The sequence below is a fragment of the Chelonia mydas genome, chromosome 6, assembly GCF_015237465.2.
Source record: "Chelonia mydas isolate rCheMyd1 chromosome 6, rCheMyd1.pri.v2, whole genome shotgun sequence".
Taxonomy (NCBI): domain Eukaryota; kingdom Metazoa; phylum Chordata; order Testudines; family Cheloniidae; genus Chelonia; species Chelonia mydas.
In genome coordinates this window covers 127227707-127252293 of record NC_051246.2, presented here as the reverse complement: position 1 = coordinate 127252293, position 24587 = coordinate 127227707, and the positions used below count along the sequence as shown (strand labels likewise).

General features: G+C 60.3%; 1 protein-coding gene across 2 annotated transcripts in view; it reads right to left on the bottom strand.

The window, feature by feature from the left end:
- The window catches only part of L2HGDH (L-2-hydroxyglutarate dehydrogenase), a 62615-nt gene that overhangs the window by 30576 nt on the left and 7452 nt on the right, over positions 1-24587 (bottom strand). For both annotated transcript variants that reach the window (XM_037901361.1, XM_037901362.2), the window contains exon 3: positions 24331-24482. In XM_037901361.1, the coding sequence (XP_037757289.1) occupies positions 24331-24482 (152 nt within the window). The remainder of the gene's footprint in view (positions 1-24330; positions 24483-24587) is intronic.

Sequence of the window (24587 nt, the reverse complement as noted above, 5' to 3'; positions counted from 1 at the left end):
GGAAGGCTGCCTGAATAGATGGCTTGGCATGCCTCCACTCGCGCCAAGTCGCCTGGGTCCTGGACCACGAGGAGGACGTCATCGGCGTACGCCGACAGGACCAGCCGCAGCTCCGGCTCCCGCAGCACCAACCCCGTCAACCTCCTGCGGAGGAGACAGAGGAAAGGCTCGATCGCCAGAGCGTACAGCTGGCCTGAGAGGGGGCACCCCTGCCGCACCCCTCGCCCGAAGCTGACCGGTTCGGTCAGGGTCCAGTTGAGCCTAACCAAACACTCCGCGGAGGCGTACAGCACCCGGAGAAAACTCACAAACTGAGGTCCGAATCCAAACGCTCGCAGGGTGCTCAGGAGGTACCCATGATCTACTCTATCGAACGCCTTCTCCTGATCGAGAGACAGGAGGGCGAACGACAGACCAGTCTCTCCGCCCGAGCTCCAAAAGGTCTCGGACTAGAAAGAGGTTGTCAAAAATGCAGCGACCCTGGGACAGTATAGGTCTGGTCTGGGTGGAATCACGTCCGCCATCACGGACCCTAGCCGCAGCGAAATTGCTTTCGCTAGCGATTTTGTAATCCGTGCTAAGGAGTGAGAGGGGACGCCAGTTTCGTAAAGTCGCGGAGGTCCCCCTTCTTCGGCAGCAAGGCGAGCACCGCTCGCCTGCACGACGAGAGGGAGGACCCCGCCCTGCAAGGACTCAGCCCAGACAGTGACTAGGTCTGGGCCGAGGATGTCCCAGAACGCGCGGTAAAACTCCACGGTCAGCCCGTCCATGCCCGGAGATTTATTGGTGGGCATGCGGCGGAGGGCTTCCGAGAACTCGGCCAGGGTGAGAGGCAGCTCTAGCCGGTCTCGGTCGCCCACGCTGACCGTGGGGAGTTCCTCCCAGAGCACCCCGCAAGGCGTCAGGGATCGGTCGGATCCGGGGAGAAAAGGCTTGCGTAGAAGTCACGGGCCCTCCCACACATCTCCTCCGGATCCGTGAGGGGGGTGCCGTCTTCCGCTAGAAGGCAGGTGACGTGTTTTTTGGCCCCCCTCGTTTTCTCCAGGGCAGTAGAAGAAGCGGGAGCCGCGATCCATCTCCCGAAGGAGGCGGATGCGGGACCGGACAAAGGCACCTCGGGCCCGGTGGTCCTCGAGGGCTCGAAGTTCCTCCCGCTTCTCCCGGCACGCTCCGCAGAGGGACGGGTCCCCGGGGCTGGCGGCCAGGTGCCTCTCCAGCTCTAAGACCTCCCGTTCCAACTGCTCTATCGCCGCATTTCTCCGTCGGCTGGTGCCCCGAGTGTAGTTGCGGCAGAAGAGCTTGGCGCGGACCTTCCCTAGATCCCACCAGCGCCGCACCGAGGGAAAGGCGCGCCACTGCTCCCGCCAGGCCAGCCAAAACTCCCGGAAGGACATCACAAAGCTCTCGTCCTCCAACAGGCTGTTGTTAAAAGTGCCAGTAAGCCGGCCCCGGTCCCTCTGCACGGAGGGAGACCGTGACGGTAACTAAATGATGGTCGGAAAAAGGGGCCGGCCGAACGGTGGAGGAGTGGGCCTGTGAAAGATGGAGACGGGATAGGTAATACGGTCTAACCGAGAGCGGTGTGACCGATGGGCCTCCACCCGAACAAAGGTAAACGTGGAAGTATCATCTGGGTGATGGTCACGCCAGACGTCCACTAGGGAGTGATAGGTCGACTATGTCTCGGAGAATGGTCGCGGCGGCCGGGCTCGGCTCGGCTCCCGAGCGGTCCCGTTCCTCGAGGGTGGTGTTAAAGTCCCCTCCCAGGATCAGGCACTCGTGCGAATCTAGGGTGTCGAGAAATTCGGACACCTGCTGGTAGAATTGTGGCCGCTGTGAACTCACTTGCGGGGCATAGATATTAACAAGATTGACCACGAGCCCCTCCAGACGAACTCGGAGGTGCAACAAGTGGCCCGGTACAAGCCTCAGTGACCCCTAGCACCTCGGGCCGCAGGGTGGGGGAGAACAGGGTCGCCACTCCAGCTTGCCAAGTCGTGCAGTGGCTAAAGTATACCCCGTCCCCCCACTCCAGCCGCCACCTATCCTCGGCGGCTTGGGTCCGTGTGGGTCTCCTGCAGGAAAACCACAGAGTACCTCCCCTCCCGAAGGTAGGAGAGCACCTGGGACCTGCGGAGAGCCATCCTACAGCCCCTGGTATTCAGGGTTACAATAAGTGAGAGGTGTCATGCGGAGGGCTGGGGGGGTGGGGAGTTCTCATTGGTGGGGGTACTCATGGCCCCCGGCGGGTCGCGGAGCAACCCGTGTCCCATCCCGTAAGTAAGTAGGTCTCTCCGGAAGCTGCGGGCCCGCTCGTAGGCCGCGGCACCGCGCTTCCCTTGCCCTCTGCCCTCCTTCATAAGGGCCCTTGCGGCCTGAAAGAGTTGATCAAAGTCCCCCCATCGCTGGAGAGCCAGCTGTGCCCTATTGCGGGCACCACGGGTGTGTTCTAAGAACTTCCGTAGTGCATGCCTCAGCTCATGGGGGGGTGGGGTTACGGTTTCCGGGGTACTCCCCGATGGGATTCTTAATACAGCCTCGAGGTCCGCCAAGGCGGGTAGGCAGGGTGCGGACCGCCGACGGGGCGTCTGACAGGCTGGGGTTATTAGATCCATCTCGTGCCTTGGGGTGGACGGGGATGGCAGGGGGAAAAGCGCAACTCCTGATGAGTCGCAACTAGAAAACGTAAAGACTGCTCCCTGGGGGGAATCTGCAAAAGGCGGAAAAGAGAATAACCCCAGGGGCGGCAGGTAGCCTTGCAGGAGGAGGGAAACTGAACTGGACTAGGGGTGGGGGCAGGGGCAGAGGTAAGGCTCCTGGGCTTCAGGAGGCGAGCAGCGAAAAGAAGGTGCCTCCTGAGCAGGGTCGGGGGTTAAGGGGCAAGGGAGGGGGCTCCGAGGAATGCTAGGTGCTGGCTCCGGGGTGGTCGTGGCAGCCATGGCATCAGGTGGTAAACCACTGTCCGTGGGGTGCTCACCCGGAAAGGCAGTCAGGGGGAAGAGAACATGGGGAAAGGGGGCCTGGGGTGAGATTGCCCTAAATCGAGGCCGGCCGGCAGTAAATCATCCCCTCCCTGGGTGACCGGGGTCAAATCTAGAGCCTCAATCTCTGCATACACAGAGGAGAGGCCAGACTCCTACCTACCCAGGGGGCCTCTCCGCTAGGGCCCGCCTCAACGGTCACGTCGGGGTTCGTAGGGAGTTCAGGTGGTATCCGGTTAGAAGGGGCCTCCTCCGGGGCTTCGGAGGGGAGGGTCCCCCGCGGAGGGGGGATTCCATCCCTCCAATGCTAGGTCTATCTGCGCCTCCCGACACCAACGAATGGATCTCACTCGTGGCCGAAGGCGGGAGGCTCAAGGTCAGGTACCTCCCTTCCTGGTCTTCCGGGGGGCTTCCAGCGTCAGATGAATGCAGCGGAGCTCGAGCCCTCCGCTTGCCTCGCTTCCCCTGGACTACAGTCCAGCCCTCCATGGCGTCAGTCTGGGGGTTGAGTAGCAGGGGGACGGAGCGGGGCGCGGAGGCAGAAGGTTCAGGGGTTCGGGGGGATAGCGGTGAGGCAGCAGGAGGGGCGGGGGGTTCTCCTTCGGGGCGAGCCCTCTCCTGCACCCGGTAATATCTGTGCCACACCCTCCTCCAGAGGCTCTGCCGAGGTGGTTACAGCAAGAGCGGGACTCCCGTGGTCGCCCGGGCGTTGTTGGAGAGGTACCTCTTGGGCCCGGACGGGGGCAGCGTTGGATCGGGTGGGAGGAGGGGTGGTTTCAGGTGCCGGGTGGCCAGGGGTGTCGGCAACGACAGGGCCGACATCCTGCCGGGTCTCGGGGGTCTCAGGGTGCTCCTCTCCCCCGGGCCAAAGGGCAGTCCTTACGGACATGCCCCGCCGAGCGGCAGAGGTAGCACCGGGCCTCTCCGGTGGAATAAAAGACCCTATAGCGGGCTCCCTGGTAGGGGACTAGGAAGGACCCCTCGAGCGCCTCTTCGTCACGCACCCCCGCCGGCAGTGAGATCTGCACTTGCCGGCGGAACGAAAGGACGTGACGGAGGGCGGGGTCCTTGCAGCCTAAGCGGGAGAGGGCTGATAGACAGAGACAAGCTTCCCCAGGGCAGAGAGAGCAGGGCAACAGGGCAAATGTTAGGTAAAAAGGGAGGAACGGAGGAGAGGACGAAGCGAACGCCCAGATCTTCTAGCGGTTCTAGGGGGAGAAACACCCCCCCCACCACTAGGCCCTTCTCCACCGCCTCCTGGGCGGCAGTCTCCGAAGCCAGAAAGAAAACGACCTTCCCATACATCTTGGAGGCCGCCACAATGGCCATGGGTCCTACCACCTTCGCCAACGCCTGCACGTATGCCTCCACGTGGGGCGAGGCGGGCACCTAGGAGGCAACGGACACCGTGCTTCCTGGTCAGGGCGGGAAGAGGGCCCCGGTCGCTAGTGATGGTAGCGGAGGCTAGTGGGTGGGCGAGATGAGGAGGCGGCAGGCTGAGGGGGAGCCTGTCGCCGCCCGGGCATACGTCCTGGGGGCCGGGGGAGGGACTGGTCGCAGAGCTGGTGGAGGGAACAGCTGGGAGGGGTGCCAGCGATCGATGACGAGGCCACAGTGGTGGGGGCGGCCTCTGCCGTGGAGGGCCCAGCGGCATTAGCGGGGCCCTTCCCTTTCGGCTCGCCTCGACTTTTTCCGTCTAACTGGGGGGGGTTCCTAGAATCTAATGGGGTCAAGAACCAGAGCAGCAGTAGTAATTCGCCCCGGTGCCTCCCACTGCCGATGCCCCCGCGGGGGCGGGGGCAGGGGTTCTAACAAGGGAGGCGGTGGGGAGAGCTTGCGGGGTGGGCAGGGGGGTAGATGGGGAAGGGACAACCAATTTCGTTGGAGGGGCCTTGCGTCCCTCCTTCTCTGCCATTGTAAGCAGGGAGAGACAGGGAGACACTGGAAGGAGGGGGGGGGGGCAAAAAATCGGGGTCCGGTAGTAGGGGTAGGCTATGGGATAAACAATCCGGGGGGGGGAGGGGTGGAGGGAGGACGACCCACCACAATTGTCCAAAGAGTCTCGTTTGGTTGGTTGTTATGCCCGGTCCGAAAGGCAAAGTCCAAAGCAAACAGCTGGATCCGAAGGCAGATGGCAGATTGCCAGCAGGGACGAAGCGGCGGGGGCCGTGATAGTTGTAGTAGTGGTGGGGGGGGTTGGGGGCACCGATGGATCTGGGGGTAGCTCCTTGCTACACCCCTGTGCCGCCACAGACGCAGCTGAGACGCAGTCAACTCCCCCCCCCTCCGAGGGTATAATTCAAAAGAAATCCCTCAGTCTTACGGCTTCTCTCCACGATGATTCATAGCTGCCCGGGCGAGTTCTCCGGCCTCTGGCGTCTGCTGCAGCTGTTGGCTCTGTCCCAAGGCTCTCGGCAGCTAGGAATGTTGTAATGATAAGGAAAAAGTCCAGGCAAAAAACAAGACAGCTGGGTCTGGGGGCGTCCACTCCCCTCTCCGGACAGCGGGTCGGCAGTCCTCCCCCCCTCCTCTGGGGGTTTCAATGAAGCAAAGAGCAAAGTCCAGGAAGCAGGCAGTGGGGGGGGTGCTGGCGGACCGGCCAGCACACTGACGCAAGCTCAGAAAAACGGGAAAAAACGAAAACCAAAAAAACAAAGCGTCCGGCCCAAACGCGGGGGGGGGAAACTAAGCGAAAGGAAAAGTGTGAAAAATCCGGGCCGGGGGGCTTTAGGAAAGAGAGGAAAGCAGATAGCTCAGGAGCGAGCGAGAAAACGATTCCGTCTCCCGTAACAGGGAAGGTTTTTTTTTTTTTTTTTTTTTTTTTTTTTTTTGAAACAGAAAGGAAAGTTTATTTGTATCAGTTACAGAAATTACAAAAAGATAAAGAAAAACTTAGCAACAAAACAACGCAATCAAAAGATATAACACAACAGCTTTCAGGAGGGAGAGGTGTTCAGGTTAGCCCAGGCCCAGAGCGGGAGGGCTTCCTCGACACTCGTGGTCTTCCACCCTCCTGAGTTACCTGGTGGCCTAGAGCGGGGGGGCTTCCTCGACACTCGTGGTCTTCCACCCCCTCGAGTTACCTAGTGCCGCGCCCAGGGTCACCGACCCTCCCTCTCCTGAGAGTGCCCGACAAGATGGGCACGGCTGTGGGGTGGGTGGTTGGGAGGGAGGGGGGTACACCCATGTATTATAAGACCCCTCCTAGATGACAATAATGATGGTATTCACAGCAGCTAACGGCTGTGGCTGGCGTCCCTCGCTCCATCCCTCAATCAGAGGGTCAGGCGGAGGGAACCGGACGGGGTCACCGAGCAGAGAACCCCGGACAGCGCCCACCGCTCCTCGAAGGTGTCAAGGGAGTCGGTGGACGCCGCCCAGAGGAACTCCGCCCGGATGCGTGAATGTACTGAGGATCGGAAAACGGCCCTACAATCGCAGGACGCCTCATGAGCCAACCTCCGCTCTCTGGTCTTATAAATGGCTGTTTTAGCCAAAGCTAGGAGGAGGTTAACCAGGAGATCCCGCGACTTGGTGGGGCCACGGATGGGGAGTGTGTAGATGAAGAGGTGGGGAGAAAAATGAAGCCAGAAGCGCAATAGAAGATTTGTGAGGAGCCGAAAAAGGGGCTGCAATCTGGCACACTCTAAATAGACATGCGCCAGGGTTTCCCTCACATTACAAAAAGGACAAGTATCCGGGATGGAAGTAAACCGTGTCAAAAACACGCCCGTGCTCACAGCTCCAGTGAAGGAGCCGCCAACTGATGTCCCCGACGGGCCTCGGGACCAAGGTGGAGTACAGGCTGGCCCACCGAGGTTGCTCACCCTCCAGAAGGTGGTAGGAGATCTCGCCACTTTGTATCGGGGCGGGACACCAGGGTGCGGGCGTGAAGGGTATGAAGCGTGAGTGTATATAAATATTGCCGTGGTGCAACTTGAAAACCGACCGGTTGCAGTTCATGCAGCCGGCTTGCAGTGAAAGGATGAGGGGTGTGTCGGGATCGGCAGGGTAGGGGCCCGATGGAAAGGTCCGGCGGGCCTGGGGTAGAGGATGGGCGGGGTGCGCCCTCGCGCAAGGCTCGGCTAACATAAGCCCGAGCGGCGGGGGTCAAGGCGGCCTCCACCTCCTGAAGCACGCGCCGGGGGGTGCGAAGGCTGGAGAGCCCCATGCGTCGAGCGAGCGTCGGGGGATCCAGCCAGTCTCCCCGGTCGTAGTCCAGGAGGTCCCCGACCCTCGTAACTCCCGCCAGGACCAACCTCTGGCGCACCGTGCGGGACTCCGCCGCCTGCACACGAAGTTGGGGGTTGTGTAGCAGGGGCTCCGTGAGGAGATCTGCCCCCACGATGGCCGCCACGGACCTGGTCGTTGAAAACAGTTTCCAGGTCCGGAGGAGGTCCTGGTAGAAATCCGGCAGCCCGGAGAGGTCTCGCGGAAAACCTCTCGGACAAAGATAAAAGAGCTGCCGGTCATATCGGAGCCCATGGAAGCGGCGTAGGAAGGCATGCGCCAATATGCTCCACGTCGAACTACCTGCACTATAAAGGAGCCTCTGCAGGGCCTGGAGGCGGAAAACACGGACCTGAGTGTACAGACACTTCAGGCCCTGCCCTCCTTCCTTCAGGGGCAAATGAAGAACTCCAACAGGGGCCCAGTGCAATCCTGACCAAAAGAACTCCAGAATCAATCTCCGGAGGTGGGACAGGAAACCCGGGGCCGGGGCTAGGGTGTTGAGCCGGTACCAGAGCGTGGACAGGACTAGTTGGTTAAGCACCAGTGCTCTCCCCCGAAGGGAGAGACATCGGAGTAGCCTCGTCCATTTCCTGATCCGCTCAATCACGCCGCCTTCCAAATTTTGCCAGTTCTCCGGCGGAGAAGGGTGCGTGGCAGAAAGGTAAACGCCGAGATAGAGCAGAGGGCCGGCACTCCACCGGATGGTCTGAAGCGCGGGTGGGAGGGAGCTTACCTGCCGCCAGCCCCCCACCGCCAAGCCAGAGCTCTTGACCCAGTTGACTCGGGCGGAGGAGGCTGCTGAATAGATGGCTTGGCATGCCTCCACTCGCGCCAAGTCGCCCGGGTCCTGGACCACGAGGAGGACGTCATCGGCGTACGCCGACAGGACCAGCCGCAGCTCCGGCTCCCGCAGCACCAACCCCGTCAACCTCCTGCGGAGGAGACAGAGGAAAGGCTCGATCGCCAGAGCGTACAGCTGGCCTGAGAGGGGGCACCCCTGCCGCACCCCTCGCCCGAAGCTGACCGGTTCGGTCAGGGTCCAGTTGAGCCTAACCAAACACTCCGCGGAGGCGTACAGCACCCGGAGAAAACTCACAAACTGAGGTCCGAATCCAAACGCCCGCAGGGTGCTCAGGAGGTACCCATGATCTACTCTATCGAAAGCCTTCTCCTGATCGAGAGACAGGAGGGCGAACGACAGACCGTCTCTCCGCCCGAGTTCCAAAAGGTCTCGGACTAGAAAGAGGTTGTCAAAAATGCTGCGACCCGGGACAGTATAGGTCTGGTCCGGGTGAATCACGTCCGCCATCACGGACCCTAGCCGCAGCGAGATTGCTTTCGCTACGATTTTGTAATCCGTGCTAAGGAGTGAGAGGGGACGCCAGTTTCGTAAGTCGCGGAGGTCCCCCTTCTTCGGCAGCAAGGCGAGCACCGCTCGTCTGCACGAGAGAGGGAGGACCCCGCTCTGCAGGGACTCAGCCCAGACAGTGACTAGGTCTGGGCCAAGGATGTCCCAGAACGCACGGTAAAACTCCACGGTCAGCCCGTCCATGCCCGGAGATTTATTGGTGGGCATGCGACGGAGGGCTTCCGAGAACTCGGCCAGGGTGAGAGGCAGCTCTAGCCGGTCTCGGTCGCCCACGCTGACCGTGGGGAGTTCCTCCCAGAGCACCCCGCAAGCGCCAGGATCGGTCGGATCCGGGGAGAAAAGGTTTGCGTAGAAGTCACGGGCCCTCCCACACATCTCCTCCGGATCCGTGAGGGGGGTGCCGTCTTCCGCTAGAAGGCAGGTGACGTGTTTTTTGGCCCCCCTCGTTTTCTCCAGGGCGTAGAAGAAGCGGGAGCCGCGATCCATCTCCCGAAGGAGGCGGATGCGGGACCGGACAAAGGCACCCCGGGCCCGGTGGTCCTCGAGGGCTCGAAGTTCCTCCCGCTTCTCCCGGCACGCTCCGCAGAGGGACGGGTCCCCGGGGCTGGCGGCCAGGCGCCTCTCCAGCTCTAAGACCTCCTGTTCCAACTGCTCTATCGCCGCATTTCTCCGTCGGCTGGTGCCCCGAGTGTAGTTGCGGCAGAAGAGCTTGGCGCGGACCTTCCCTAGATCCCACCAGCGCCGCACCGAGGGAAAGGCACGCCACTGCTCCCGCCAGGCCAGCCAAAACTCCCGGAAGGACATCACAAAGCTCTCGTCCTCCAGCAGGCTGTTATTAAAGTGCCAGTAAGCCGGCCCCGGTCTCTCTACACGGAGGGAGACCGTGACGGTAACTAAATGATGGTCGGAAAAAGGGGCCGGCCGAACGGTGGAGGAGTGGGCCTGTGAAAGATGGAAACGGGATAGGTAAATACGGTCTAACCGAGAGCGGTGTGACCGATGGGCCTCCACCCGGACGAAAGTAAACGTGGAAGTGTCATCTGGGTGATGGTCACGCCAGACGTCCACTAGGGAGTGATAATCGACTATGTCTCGGAGAATGGTCGCGGCGGCCGGGCTCGGCTCGGCCCCCGAGCGGTCCCGTTCCTCAAGGGTGGTGTTAAAGTCCCCTCCCAGGATCAGGCACTCGTGCGAGTCTAGGGTGCCGAGAAAATCGGACACCTGCTGGTAGAATTGTGGCCGCTGTGAACTCACTTGCGGGGCATAGATATTAACAAGATTGACCACGAGCCCCTCCAGACGAACTCGGAGGTGCAACAAGTGGCCCGGCACGGCCTCAGTGACCCCTAGCACCTCGGGCCGCAGGGTGGGGGAGAACAGGGTCGCCACTCCAGCTTGCCAAGTCGTGCAGTGGCTGAAGTATACCCCGTCCCCCCACTCCAGCCGCCACCTATCCTCGGCGGTTGGGTCCGTGTGGGTCTCCTGCAGGAAAACCACAGAGTACCCCCCCTCCCGAAGGTAGGAGAGCACCTGGGACCTGCGGAGAGCCATCCTACAGCCCCTGGTGTTCAGGGTTACAATAAGGAGAGGTGTCATGCGGAGGGCTGGGGGGGTGGGGAGTTCTCATTGGTGGGGGTGCTCAAGGCCCCCGGCGGGTCGCGTAGCAACCCGTGTCCCATCCCGTGAGTAAGTAAATCTCTCCGGAAGCTGCGGGCCCGCTCGTAGGCCGCGGCACCGCCCTTCCCTTGCCCTCTGCCCTCCCTCATAAGGGCTCTCGCGGCCCGAAGGAGTCGATCAAAGTCCCCCCATTGCTGGAGAGCCAGCTGTGCCCTACCGCGGGCACCACGGCATCGTTCTAAGAACTCCCGTAGTGCATGCTGCAGCTCATGGGGGGGTGGGGTTACAATTCCCAGAGCAGTCCCTGGTGGGGCTCTTGATACAGCCTCGTGGTCCGCTAAGGCGGGTAGGCAGGGTGCGGACCGCCGACGGGGTGTCTGACAGGCTGGGGCTATTAACTCCATCTCATGCCTTGGGGTGGACGGGGATGGCAGGGGGAAAGGTGCAACTCCTGAGGAGTCGCAACTAGAAAACGTAAAGACTGCTCCCTGGGGGGAATCCGCAAAGGGCGGAAAAGAAATAACCCCAGGGGCGGCGGTAGCCTTGCAGGAGGAGGGGAACTGAACCGGAATAGGGGTGGGGCCAGGGGCAGAGGTAAGGCCCTGGGCTTCAGGAGGCGAGCAGCGAAAAGAAGGTGCCTCCCGAGCAGGGTCGGGGGTTAAGGGGCAAGGGAGGGGGCTCCGAGGAATGCTGGGTGCTGGCTCCGGGGTGGTCGTGGCAGCCATGGCATCAGGTGGTAAACCACTTTCCGTGGGGTGCTCACCCGGAAAGGCAGTCAGGGGGAAAGAACATGGGGAAAGGGGGCCTGGGGTGAGATTGCCCAAATCGAGGCCGGCCGGCAGTAAATCATCCCCTCCCTGGGTGACCGGGGTCAAATCTAGGGCTTCAATCTCTGCATACACAGAGGAGAGGCCAACTCCCACCACCCCAGGGGCCTCTCCGCTAGGGCCCGCCTCAACGGTCACGTCGGGGTTCGTAGGGAGTTCAGGTGGTATCCGGTTAGAAGGGGCTTCCTCCGGGGCTTCGGAGGGGAGGGTCCCCCGCGGAGGGGGGGTTCCACCCTCCAGTGCTGGTCTATCTTCACCTCCCGACACCAGCGAATGGATCTCACTCGTGGCCGAGGCGGGAGGCTCAAGGCCGGTACCTCCCTTCCTGGTCTTCCGGGGGGCTTCCGCGTCAGATGAATGCAGCGGAGCTCGAGCCCTCCGCTTGCCTCGCTTCTCCTGGACTACAGTCCAGCCCTCCATGGCGTCGTCCGAGGGTTGAGTAGCAGGGGACGGAGCGGGGCGCGGAGGCAGAGATTCAGGGGGTCGGGGGGGTAGCGGTGAGGCAGCATTAGGGGCGGGGGGTTCTCCTTGGGGCGAGCCCTCTCCTGCACCCGGTAAAAGCTTTGCCACACCCCCCTCCATAGGCTCTGCCGAGGTGGTTACAGCAAGAGTGGGACTCCCGTGGTCGCCCGGGCGTTGTTGGAGAGGTGCCTCTTGGGCCCGGACGGGGGCAGCGGTGGATCGGGTGGGAGGAGGGGTGGTTTCAGGTGCCGGGTGGCCAGGGGTGTCGGCAACAACGGGGCCGATATCCCGCCGGGTCTCGGGGGTCTCAGGTGCCCCTCCCCCCCGGGCCAAAGGGCAGTCCCTGCGGACATGCCCCGCCGAGCGGCAGAGGTAGCACCGGGCCTCTCCGGTGGAATAAAAGACCCTATAGCGGGCTCCCTGGTAGGGAACTAGGAAGGACCCCTCGAGCGCCTCTCCGTCACGCACCCCCGCCGGCAGTGAAATCTGCACTTGCCGGCGGAACGAAAGGACGTGACGGAGGGTGGGGTCCTTGCAGCCTAACGGGAGAGGGCTAATAGCAGAAACAAGCTTCCCCAGGGCAGAAAGAGCAGGTAACAGGGCAACGTTAGGTAAAAAGGGAGGAACGGAGGTGAGGACGAAGTGAACGCCCAGATCTTCTAGCGGTTCTAGGGGGAGAAACACCCCCCCCACCACTAGACCCTTCTCCACCGCCTCCTGGGCGGCAGTCTCCGAAGCCAGAAAGAAAACGACCTTCCCATACATCTTGGAGGCCGCCACAATGGCCATGGGTCCTACCACTTTCGCCAACGCCTGCACGTATGCCTCCACGTGGGGCGAGGCGGGCACTAGGAGGCAACGGACACCGTGCTTCCTGGTCAGGGCGGGAAGAGGGCCCCGGTTGCTAGTGATGGCAGCGGAGGTAGTGGGTGGGCGAGATGAGGAGGCGGCAGGTGAGGGGGGGCCTGTCGCCACCCGGGCATACGTCCTGGGGGCCGGGGGAGGGATGGTCGCAGAGCTGGTGGAGGGAACAGCTGGGAGGGGTGCCGCGATCGATGACGAGGCCACAGTGGTGGGGGCGGCCTCTGCCACGGAAGGTCCAGCGGCATTAGCGGGGCCCTTCCCTTTTGGCCCGCTTCGATTTTTCCGTCTAACTGGGGGGGGGTTCCTAGAATCTAATGGGGCAAGAACCAAAGCAGCAGTAGTAATTGCCCCGGTGCCTCCCACTGCCGATGCCTCAGCGGGGGCGGTGGCAGGGGTTCTAACAATGGAGGCGGTGGGGAGATCTTGAGGGGTGGGCAGGGGGGTAGATGGGGGAGGGACAACCAATTTCGTTGGAGGGGCCTTGCGTCCCTCCTTCTCTGCCATTGTAAGCAGGGAGAGACAGGGAGACACTGGAAGGAGGGGGGGGGGGCAAAAATCGGGGTCCGGTAGTAGGGGTAGGCTATGGGATAAACAATCCGGGGGGGGAGGGGTGGAGGGAGGACGACCCACCACAATTGTCCAAAGAGTCTCGTTTGGTTGGTTGTTGTGCCCGGTCCGAAAGGCAAAGTCCAAAGCAAACAGCTGGATCCGAAGGCAGATGGCAGATTGCCAGCAGGGACGAAGCAGCGGGGGCCGTGACAGTTGTAGTAGCGGTGGGGGGGGTTGGGGGCACCGATGGATCTGGGGGTAGCTCCCTGCTACACCCCTGTGCCGCCACAGACGCAGTTGGAACGCAGTCAACTCCCCCCCCCCGAGGGTAGTATTCAAAAGAAATCCCTCAGTCTTACGGCCTCTCTCCACGATGATTCATAGCTGCCCGGGCGAGTTCTCCGGCCTCTGGCGTCTGCTGCAGCTGTTGGCTCTGTCCCAAGGCTCTCGGCAGCTAGGAATGTTGTAATGATAAGAAAAAAGTCCAGGCAAAAAACAAGACAGCTGGGTCTGGGGGCGTCCACTCCCCTCTCCGGACAGCGGGTCGGCAGTCCTCCCCCCCTCCTCTGGGGGTTTCAATTAAGCAAAAAGCAAAATCCAGGAGCAGGCAGTGGGGGGGGGTGCTGGCGGCCGGCCAGCCCACTGACGCAGCTCAGAAAAACGGGAAAAAACGAAACCAAAAAAACAAGCGTCCGGCCCAAACGCGGGGGGGGGGAACTAAGCGAAAGGAAAAGTGTGAAAAATCCGGGCCGGGGGGCTTTAGGAAAGAGAGGAAAGCAGATAGCTCAGGAGCGAGCGAGAAACGATTCCGTCTCCCGTAACAGGGAAGGTTTTTTTTTTTTTTTTTTTTTTTTTTTTTTTTTTTTTTTTTTAACAGAAAAGAAATTTATTTGTAACAATTACAGAAATTACAAAAAGATAAAGAAAAACTTAGCAACAAAACAACGTAATCAGAAGGTATAACACAACAGCTTTCAGGAGGGAGAGGTGTTCAGGTTAGCCCAGGCCCAGAGCGGGGGGGCTTCCTCGACACTCGTGGTCTTCCACCCTCCTGAGTTACCTGGTGGCCTAGAGCGGGGGGGCTTCCTCGACACTCGTGGTCTTCCACCCCCTCGAGTTACCTAGTGCCGCGCCCAGGGTCCCCGACCCTCCCTCTCCTGAGAGTGCCCGACAAGATGGGCACGGCTGTGGGGTGGGTGGTTGGGAGGGAGGGGGGTACACCCATGTATTATAAGACCCCTCCTAGATGACAATAATGATGGTATTCACAGCAGCTAACGGCTGTGGCTGGCGTCCCTCGCTCCATCCCTCAATCAGAGGGTCAGGCGGAGGGAACCGGACGGGGTCACCGAGCAGAGAACCCCGGACAGCGCCCACCGCTCCTCGAAGGTGTCAAGGGAGTCGGTGGACGCCGCCCAGAGGAACTCCGCCCGGATGCGTGAATGTACTGAGGATCGGAAAACGGCCCTACAATCGCAGGACGCCTCATGAGCCAACCTCCGCTCTCTGGTCTTATAAATGGCTGTTTTAGCCAAAGCTAGGAGGAGGTTAACCAGGAGATCCCGCGACTTGGTGGGGCCACGGATGGGGAGTGTGTAGATGAAGAGGTGGGGAGAAAAATGAAGCCAGAAGCGCAATAGAAGATTTGTGAGGAGCCGAAAAAGGGGCTGCAATCTGGCACACTCTAAATAGACATGCGCCAGGGTTTCCCTCACATTACAAAAAGGACAAGTATCCGGGATGGAAGTAAACCGTGTCAAAAACACGCCCGTGCTCACAGCCCCATGAAGGAGCCGCCAACTGATGTCCCCGACGGGCCTCGGGACCAAGGTGGAGTACAGGCTGGCCCACCGAGGTTGCTCACCCTCCAAAGGTGGTAGGAGATCTCGCCACTTTGTATCGGGGCGGGACACCAGGGTGCGGGCGTGAAGGGTATGAAGCGTGAGTGTATATAAATATTGCCGTGGTGCAACTTGAAAACCGACCGGTTGCAGTTCATGCAGCCGGCTTGCAGTGAAAGGATGAGGGGTGTGTTGGGATCGGCAGGGTAGGGGCCCGATGGAAAGGTCCGGCGGGCCTGGGGTAGAGGATGGGCGGGGTGCGCCCTCGCGCAAGGCTCGGCTAACATAAGCCCGAGCGGCGGGGGTCAAAGCGGCCTCCACCTCCTGAAGCACGCGCCGGGGGGTGCGAAGGCTGGAGAGCCCCATGCGTCGAGCGAGCGTCGGGGGATCCAGCCAGTCCCCCCGGTCGTAGTCCAGGAGGTCCCCGACCCTCGTAACTCCCGCCAGGACCAACCTCTGGCGCACCGTGCGGGACTCCGCCGCCTGCACACGAAGTTGGGGGTTGTGTAGCAGGGGCTCCGTGAGGAGATCTGCCCCCACGATGGCCGCCACGGACCTGGTGGTTGAAAACAGTTTCCAGGTCCGGAGGAGGTCCTGGTAGAAATCCGGCAGCCCGGAGAGGTCTCGCGGAAAACCTCTCGGACAAAGATAAAAGAGCTGCCGGTCATATCGGAGCCCATGGAAGCGGCGTAGGAAGGCATGCGCCAATATGCTCCACGTCGAACTACCTGCACTATAAAGGAGCCTCTGCAGGGCCTGGAGGCGGAAAACGCGGACCTGAGTGTACAGACACTTCAGGCCCTGCCCTCCTTCCTTCAGGGGCAAATGAAGAACTCCAACAGGGGCCCAGTGCAATCCTGACCAGAAGAACTCCAGAATCAATCTCCGGAGGTGGGACAGGAAACCCGGGGCCGGGGCTAGGGTGTTGAGCCGGTACCAGAGCGTGGACAGGACTAGTTGGTTAAGCACCAGTGCTCTCCCCCGAAGGGAGAGACATCGGAGTAGTCTCGTCCATTTCCTGATCCGCTCAATCACGCCGCCTTCCAAATTTTGCCAGTTCTCCGGCGGAGAAGGGTGCGTGGCAGAAAGGTAAACGCCAAGATAGAGCAGAGGGCCGGCACTCCACCGGATGGTCTGAAGCGCGGGTGGGAGGGAGCTCACCTGCCGCCAGCCCCCCACCGCCAAGCCAGAGCTCTTGACCCAGTTGACTCGGGCAGAGGAAGCTGCTGAATAGATGGCTTGGCATGCCTCCACTCGCGCCAAGTCGCCTGGGTCCTGGACCACGAGGAGGACGTCATCGGCGTACGCCGACAGGACCAGCCGCAGCTCCGGCTCCCGCAGCACCAACCCCGTCAACCTCCTGCGGAGGAGACAGAGGAAAGGCTCGATCGCCAGAGCGTACAGCTGGCCTGAGAGGGGGCACCCCTGCCGCACCCCTCGCCCGAAGCTGACCGGTTCGGTCAGGGTCCAGTTGAGCCTAACCAAACACTCCGCGGAGGCGTACAGCACCCGGAGAAAACTCACAAACTGAGGTCCGAATCCAAACGCTCGCAGGGTGCTCAGGAGGTACCCATGATCTACTCTATCGAACGCCTTCTCCTGATCGAGAGACAGGAGGGCGAACGACAGACCGTCTCTCCGCCCGAGCTCCAAAAGGTCTCGGACTAGAAAGAGGTTGTCAAAAATGCAGCGACCTGGGACAGTATAGGTCTGGTCTGGGTGGATCACGTCCGCCATCACGGACCCTAGCCGCAGCGAAATTGCTTTCGCTGCGATTTTGTAATCCGTGCTAAGGAGTGAGAGGGGACGCCAGTTTCGTAAATCGCGGAGGTCCCCCTTCTTCGGCAGCAAGGCGAGCACCGCTCGCCTGCACGACAGAGGGAGGACCCCGCCCTGCAAGGACTCAGCCCAGACAGTGACTAGGTCTGGGCCGAGGATGTCCCAGAACGCGCGGTAAAACTCCACGGTCAGCCCGTCCATGCCCGGAGATTTATTGGTGGGCATGCGGCGGAGGGCTTCCGAGAACTCGGCCAGGGTGAGAGGCAGCTCTAGCCGGTCTCGGTCGCCCACGCTGACCGTGGGGAGTTCCTCCCAGAGCACCCCGCAAGCGTCGGGATCGGTCGGATCCGGGGAGAAAAGGCTTGCGTAGAAGTCACGGGCCCTCCCACACATCTCCTCCGGATCCGTGAGGGGGGTGCCGTCTTCCGCTAGAAGGCAGGTGACGTGTTTTTTGGCCCCCCTCGTTTTCTCCAGGGCATAGAAGAAGCGGGAGCCGCGATCCATCTCCCGAAGGAGGCGGATGCGGGACCGGACAAAGGCACCTCGGGCCCGGTGGTCCTCGAGGGCTCGAAGTTCCTCCCGCTTCTCCCGGCACGCTCCGCAGAGGGACGGGTCCCCGGGGCTGGCGGCCAGGTGCCTCTCCAGCTCTAAGACCTCCCGTTCCAACTGCTCTATCGCTGCATTTCTCCGTCGGCTGGTGCCCCGAGTGTAGTTGCGGCAGAAGAGCTTGGCGCGTACCTTCCCTAGATCCCACCAGCGCCGCACCGAGGGAAAGGCACGCCACTGCTCCCGCCAGGCCAGCCAAAACTCCCGGAAGGACATCACAAAGCTCTCGTCCTCCAGCAGGCTGTTATTAAAGTGCCAGTAAGCCGGCCCCGGTCCCTCTGCACGGAGGGAGACCGTGACGGTAACTAAATGATGGTCGGAAAAAGGGGCCGGCCGAACGGTGGAGGAGTGGGCCTGTGAAAGATGGAAACGGGATAGGTAAATACGGTCTAACCGAGAGCGGTGTGACCGATGGGCCTCCACCCGGACAAAAGTAAACGTGGAAGTGTCATCTGGGTGATGGTCACGCCAGACGTCCACTAGGGAGTGATAGTCGACTATGTCTCGGAGAATGGTCGCGGCGGCCGGGCTCGGCTCGGCTCCCGAGCGGTCCCGTTCCTCGAGGGTGGTGTTAAAGTCCCCTCCCAGGATCAGGCACTCGTGCGAATCTAGGGTGCCGAGAAAATCGGACACCTGCTGGTAGAATTGTGGCCGCTGTGAACTCACTTGCGGGGCATAGATATTAACAAGATTGACCACGAGCCCCTCCAGACGAACTCGGAGGTGCAACAAGTGGCCCGGTACAACCTCAGTGACCCCTAGCACCTCGGGCCGCAGGGCGGGGGAGAACAGGGTCGCCACTCCAGCTTGCCAAGTCGTGCAGTGGCTAAAGTATACCCCGTCCCCCCACTCCAGCCGCCACCTATCCTCGGCGGCTGGGTCCGTGTGGGTCTCCTGCAGGAAAACCACAGAGTACCTCCCCTCCCGAAGGTAGGAGAGCACCTGGGACCTGCGGAGAGCCATCCTACAGCCCCTGGTATTCAGGGTTACAATAGTGAGAGGTGTCATGCGGAGGGCTGGGGGGGTGGGGAGTTCTCATTGGTGGGGGTACTCATGGCCCCCGGCGGGTCGCGGAGCAACCCGTGTCCCATCCCGTAAGTAAGTAGGTCTCTCCGGAAGCTGCGGGCCCGCTCGTAGGCCGCGGCACCGCGCTTCCCTTGCCCTCTGCCCTCCTTCATAAGGGCCCTTGCGGCCTGAAAGAGTTGATCAAAGTCCCCCCATCGCTGGAGAGCCAGCTGTGCCCTATTGCGGGCACCACGGGTGTGTTCTAAGAACTTCCGTAGTGCATGCCTCAGCTCATGGGGGGGTGGGGTTACGGTTTCCGGGGTACTCCCCGATGGGATTCTTAATACAGCCTCGAGGTCCGCCAAGGCGGGTAGGCAGGGTGCGGACCGCCGACGGGGCGTCTGACAGGCTGGGGTTATTAGATCCATCTCGTGCCTTGGGGTGGACGGGGATGGCAGGGGGAAAAGCGCAACTCCTGATGAGTCGCAACTAGAAAACGTAAAGACTGCTCCCTGGGGGGAATCTGCAAAAGGCGGAAAAGAGATAACCCCAGGGGCGGCAGTAGCCTTGCAGGAGGAGGGAAACTGAACTGGGACAGGGGTGGGGGCAGGGGCAGAGGTAAGGCTCTGGGCTTCAGGAGGCGAGCAGCAAAAAGAAGGTGCCTCCTGAGCAGGGTCGGGGGTTAAGGGGCAAGGGAGGGGGCTCCGAGTAATGCTAGGTGCTGGCTCCGGGGTGGTCGTGGCAGCCATGGCATCAGGTGGTAAACCACTGTCCGTGGGGTGCTCACCCGGAAAGGCAGTCAGGGGGAGAGAACATGGGGAAAGGGGGCCTGGGGTGAGATTGCCTAAATCGAAGCCGGCCGGCAGTAAATCATCCCCTCCCTGGGTGACCGGGGTCAAATCTAGGGCCTCAATCTCTGCATACACAGAGGAGAGGCCGACTCCTACTACCCTGGGGGCCTCTCCGCTAGGGCCCGCCTCAACGGTCACGTCGGGGTTCGTAGGGAGTTCAGGTGGTATCCGGTTAGAAGGGGCCTCCTCCGGGGCTTCGGAGGGGAGGGTCCCCCGCGGAGGGGGGATTCCTCCCTCCAATGCCAGTCTATCTGCGCCTCCCGACACCAACGAATGGATCTCACTCGTGGCCGAAGCGGGAGGCTCAAGGTCAGTACCTCCCTTCCTGGTCTTCCGGGGGGCTTCCACGTCAGATGAATGCAGCGGAGCTCGAGCCCTCCGCTTGCCTCGCTTCCCCTGGACTACAGTCCAGCCCTCCATGGCGTCATCTGGGGGTTGAGTAGCAGGGGGCGGAGCGGGGCGCGGAGGCAAAGGTTCAGGGGTTCGGGGGGATAGCGGTGAGGCAGCAGGAGGGGCGGGGGGTTCTCCTTGGGGCGAGCCCTCTCCTGCACCCGGTAATATCTGTGCCACACCCTCCTCCAGAGGCTCTGCCGAGGTGGTTACAGCAAGAGCGGGACTCCCGTGGTCGCCCGGGCGTTGTTGGAGAGGTACCTCTTGGGCCCGGACGGGGGCAGCGTTGGATCGGGCGGGAGGAGGGGTGGTTTCAGGTGCCGGGTGGCCAGGGGTGTCGGCAACGACAGGGCCGACATCCTGCCGGGTCTCGGGGGTCTCGGGTGCTCCTCTCCCCCGGGCCAAAGGGCAGTCCTTACGGACATGCCCCGCCGAGCGGCAGAGGTAGCACCGGGCCTCTCCGGTGGAATAAAAGACCCTATAGCGGGCTCCCTGGTAGGGGACTAGGAAGGACCCCTCGAGCGCCTCTTCGTCACGCACCCCCGCCGGCAGTGAGATCTGCACTTGCCGGCGGAACGAAAGGACGTGACGGAGGGCGGGGTCCTTGCAGCCCAGCGGGAGAGGGCTGATGACAGAGACGAGTTTCCCCAGGGCAGAAAGAGCGGGCAACAGGGCAATGTTAGGTAAAAAGGGAGGAACGGAGGAGAGGACGAAGCGAACGCCCAGATCTTCTAGCGGTTCTAGGGGGAGAAACACCCCCCCCACCACTAGGCCCTTCTCCACCGCCTCCTGGGCGGCAGTCTCCGAAGCCAGAAAGAAAACGACCTTCCCATACATCTTGGAGGCCGCCACAATGGCCATGGGTCCTACCACCTTCGCCAACGCCTGCACGTATGCCTCCACGTGGGGCGAGGCGGGCACCAGGAGGCAACGGACACCGTGCTTCCTGGTCAGGGCGGGAAGAGGGCCCCGGTCGCTAGTGATGGTAGCGGAGGCAGTGGGTGGGCGAGATGAGGAGGCGGCAGGCGAGGGGGAGCCTGCCGCCGCCCGGGCATACGTCCTGGGGGCCGGGGGAGGGACGGTCGCAGAGCTGGTGGAGGGAACAGCTGGGAGGGGTGCCACGATCGATGACGAGGCCACAGTGGTGGGGGCGGCCTCTGCCGTGGAGGGCCCAGCGGCATTAGCGGGGCCCTTCCCTTTTGGCCCGCCCCGACTTTTCCGTCTAACTGGGGGGGGTTCCTAGGATCTAATGGGGCAAGAACCAGAGCAGCAGTAGTAATCGCCCCGGTGCCTCCCACTGCCGATGCCCCAGCGGGGGCGGTGGCAGGGGTTCTAACAATGGAGGCGGTGGGGAGATCTTGAGGGGTGGGCAGGGGGGTAGATGGGGAAGGGACAACCAATTTTGTTGGAGGGGCCTTGCGTCCCTCCTTCTCTGCCATTGTAAGCAGGGAGAGACAGGGAGACACTGGAAGGAGGGGGGGGGGGCAAAAAACGGGGTCCGGTAGTACGGGTAGGCTATGGGATAAACAATCCGGGGGGGAGGGGTGGAGGGAGGACGACCCACCACAATTGTCCAAAGAGTCTCGTTTGGTTGGTTGTTATGCCCGGTCCGAAAGGCAAAGTCCAAAGCAAACAGCTGGATCCGAAGGCAGATGGCAGATTGCCAGCAGGGACGAAGCAGCGGGGGCCGTGACAGTTGTAGTAGTGGTGGGGGGGGTTGGGGGCACCGATGGATCTGGGGGTAGCTCCCTGCTACACCCCTGTGCCGCCACAGACGCAGCTGAGACGCAGTCAACTCCCCCCCCTCCGAGGGTATAATTCAAAAGAAATCCCTCAGTCTTACGGCTTCTCTCCACGATGATTCATAGCTGCCCGGGCGAGTTCTCCGGCCTCTGGCGTCTGCTGCAGCTGTTGGCTCTGTCCCAAGGCTCTCGGCAGCTAGGAATGTTGTAATGATAAGGAAAAAGTCCAGGCAAAAAACAAAACGGCTGGGTCTGGGGGCGTCCACTCCCCTCTCCGGACAGCGGGTCGGCAGTCCTCCCCCCCTCCTCCGGGGGTTTCAATGAAGCAAAGAGCAAAGTCCAGAAGCAGGCAGTGGGGGGGGTGCTGGCGACCGGCCAGCACACTGACGCAACTCAGAAAAACGGGAAAAAACGAAACCAAAAAAACAAAGCGTCCGGCCCAAACGCGGGGGGGGGAAACTAAGCGAAAGGAAAAGTGTGAAAAATCCGGGCCGGGGGGCTTTAGGAAAGAGAGGAAAGCAGATAGCTCAGGAGCGAGCGAGAAACGATTCCGTCTCCCGTAACAGGGAAGGTTCCAGAACAATCAGGAACCTTCTGGAGACAATTAAGGCAGGCTGATTAGAACACCTGCAGCCACTCAAGAAGCTGCTAGAATCAGGTAGGCTAATCAGGGCACCTGGGTTTTAAAAAGGAGCTCACTTCAGTTTGTGGTGTGCGTGTGAGGAGCTGGGAGGAAGAGGCACAAGGAGCAGAGAATGAGAACGTGGACTGTTGGAGGACTGAGGTGTACGAGCATTATAGGACACCAGGAGCAAGGTCCTATGGATAAAGAAGGTGTTGGGAGGAGGCCATGGGGAAGTAGCCCAGGGAGTTGTAGCTGTCACACAGCTGTTCCAGGAGGCACTCTAGAAAGCTGCACTCCACAGGGCGCTGGGCTGGAACCCGGAGTAGAGGGCGGGCCCGGGTTCCCCCCAAATCCTCTCAACTCTTGGTCAGACACAGGAGGAGTTGACCTGGACCGTGGGTTCAGAAAAACAGCCAAGCTGAGGGCTGCTGTGAAGCTCCAAGGCGAGCAAATCTGCCAATAAGCGCAAGACCCACCAAGGTAGAGCAGGAACTTTGTTGATATATATATATATATATATATATATACACACACACACACACACAGAATAAGTTTTAAATGAACAATTTAATACTGTACACAGCAACGATGATAGTGAAGCTTGGTTGAGGTGGTGGAGTCAGAGGGTAGAGGAGGGTGGGACATTTCCCAGGGAATGTCTTACTGCTAAATGATGAACTAGCACTCAGCTGAGCCCTCAAGCATTAACACATTGTTAATGTAGCCTCACACTCTACAAGGCAGCATGAATGGAGGGAGGAGACACCACAGACGCATGGCAGTGGCTGCAAACATTCCCTGCGGAAACTGAACGTGATGATGAACCCACGCTATCCAACGGGAGCGCACCACTCCCTCCACTTTCCAAAGTGCCAGGGGGTGCACGTGTGTTTGTGTGTGTGAGAGAGAGACACACGAGTATTGCCCCTTTAAGTACACTGACCCCACTCTAAGTACACTGCCTTTTTAAGTTGGTCAGCAAGTTGAGACAGCAGCTGCTGCCAGCAAGCTCCCTCCATCCAGAGCCCTGTCATGTCCCCCCCCGACCCCACTTTGTGGAGATGGGCTACAGGAGCAGGGGGAGGAGGACACCCTGACATTAGCACCTCTCTTCCCCCCTGTCCCTGCACAGCAAGCAGGAGGCTCCAGGAGCAGCTCCAAGGCAGAGGGCAGGAGCGGCACACGGCAGTGGGGGAGGGACAGCTGAACTGCCGGCAATTGATAGCCTGCTGGGCGGCTGCTGCACAGGGAACTTAGGGGAGCTGATGGGGGGCTGCCGGCCGTCCCTGGTTCCAAGCCCCCACCAGCTCGCTCTGACGGGCTGCTCTTCCTGCAAGCAGTGGACCAAGCAGGCGGCTGCCAAACAATGTTAGAAGGGAGCATTGCGCAACTCTAAACAAGCATGTTCTCTACTGGATCAGCGACATAACAACCAAACCAGGCCAGTGTTAACCAGGCCAGTGTTAAGTGAGGAATTACTGTACCAATACTCAGGCTTTGTCAACACCAGCACTTTTGTCAGTAAAACTTTTGTCGATCAGAGGTGTGAAAAACAACAATCCCTGACGGATGTAAGTTTCGCTGACCAAAGTGCCGGCGCGGACAGTGCTATGTCAATGGGAGACACTCTCCCGATGACATAGCTACTGCCGCTCATTCGGGGCGGTTATATTATGCCGGTGGGAGAGCTCTCTCCCTTCGGCATAGAGTGACGACACGGGAGACCTTATGTCTGTAGTGTAGACATAGCCTCAGAGAGCACTGCCACACTTAAAGGAAGCATGAAAAAGAGGTGTTTAGAAACAATTTCACTGACCCTCCATGGAAGACATTTGCAATCAGTGCCATAACGCCAAAGCTTAGAGTGTGAAGGAGGCAGGGGAATATGGTTTTAAATCCTGTTGGGACGCTTTTAAAAATAGAGGGGGGGAGGGGGGAAGGGTGAGAAAACCTGGATTTGTGCTGGAAATGGCTCTACTTGAGGATCACTTTAGATAAGCTGTTGCCAGCGGGGGAGTGACGTGGGAGGAAGTTTTGTTTCATGGTCTCTGTGTGTATATAATGTCTTCTGCAGTTTCCACGATATGCTATGCATCCGATGAAGTGAGCTGTAGCTCACGAAAGCTCATGCTCAAATAAACTGGTTAGTCTCTAAGGTGCCACAAGTACTCCTTTTCTTTTTACGAATACAGACTAACACGGCTGTTACTCTGAAACCTGTTTAAAAATAACGTTTAACTTAACCCAGCAGCAAGAGTTTGAGACGTATGTGGAAGGGAAGGAAGAAAGACACACACTGGGGTGTCCTAATACGGAGTCTAAACTACAGACATTGTCACCTCACCTCAGTAGATCATTGCCTTGCAGTGTATGGGCCCAAGGGAGGAATTAATCTGAATTCCTGCAAAAAGATGGCAAGGGCAAACTCATCCTGCAGGATTTAACCATGGCCGTGTACACTTATGTTCACCCCAGAATATTTCCTTGGTGAAATTACCACAACAGCGTGTGTGGTAGTGTTACGCTGTATACATCAGACAGTCACAGTTTCCAAAGTTAGAGAGAGAGAAGATGCAGCAGCTACTGTACCTTGCCACACTGTTTGTATGGAATTCCCTTTCGGTCACAGTACTCATAGCATAGGGCTGCACCTTGCACGCACAGTTTAGCTTTCAGAGATCCAGGTGTGTAGTAAATTCCACTATGAATAACACCACTGTTATGTCCACTCTGGTGGCAGGCTAAATAAAGAGAGAAGTTATGCTATTAAAATACCTGCTCCACATATCTTAGATTCATACACTACCTTCATTCTTTCAGTCATCAGAAAAATGATCAATTTAAGC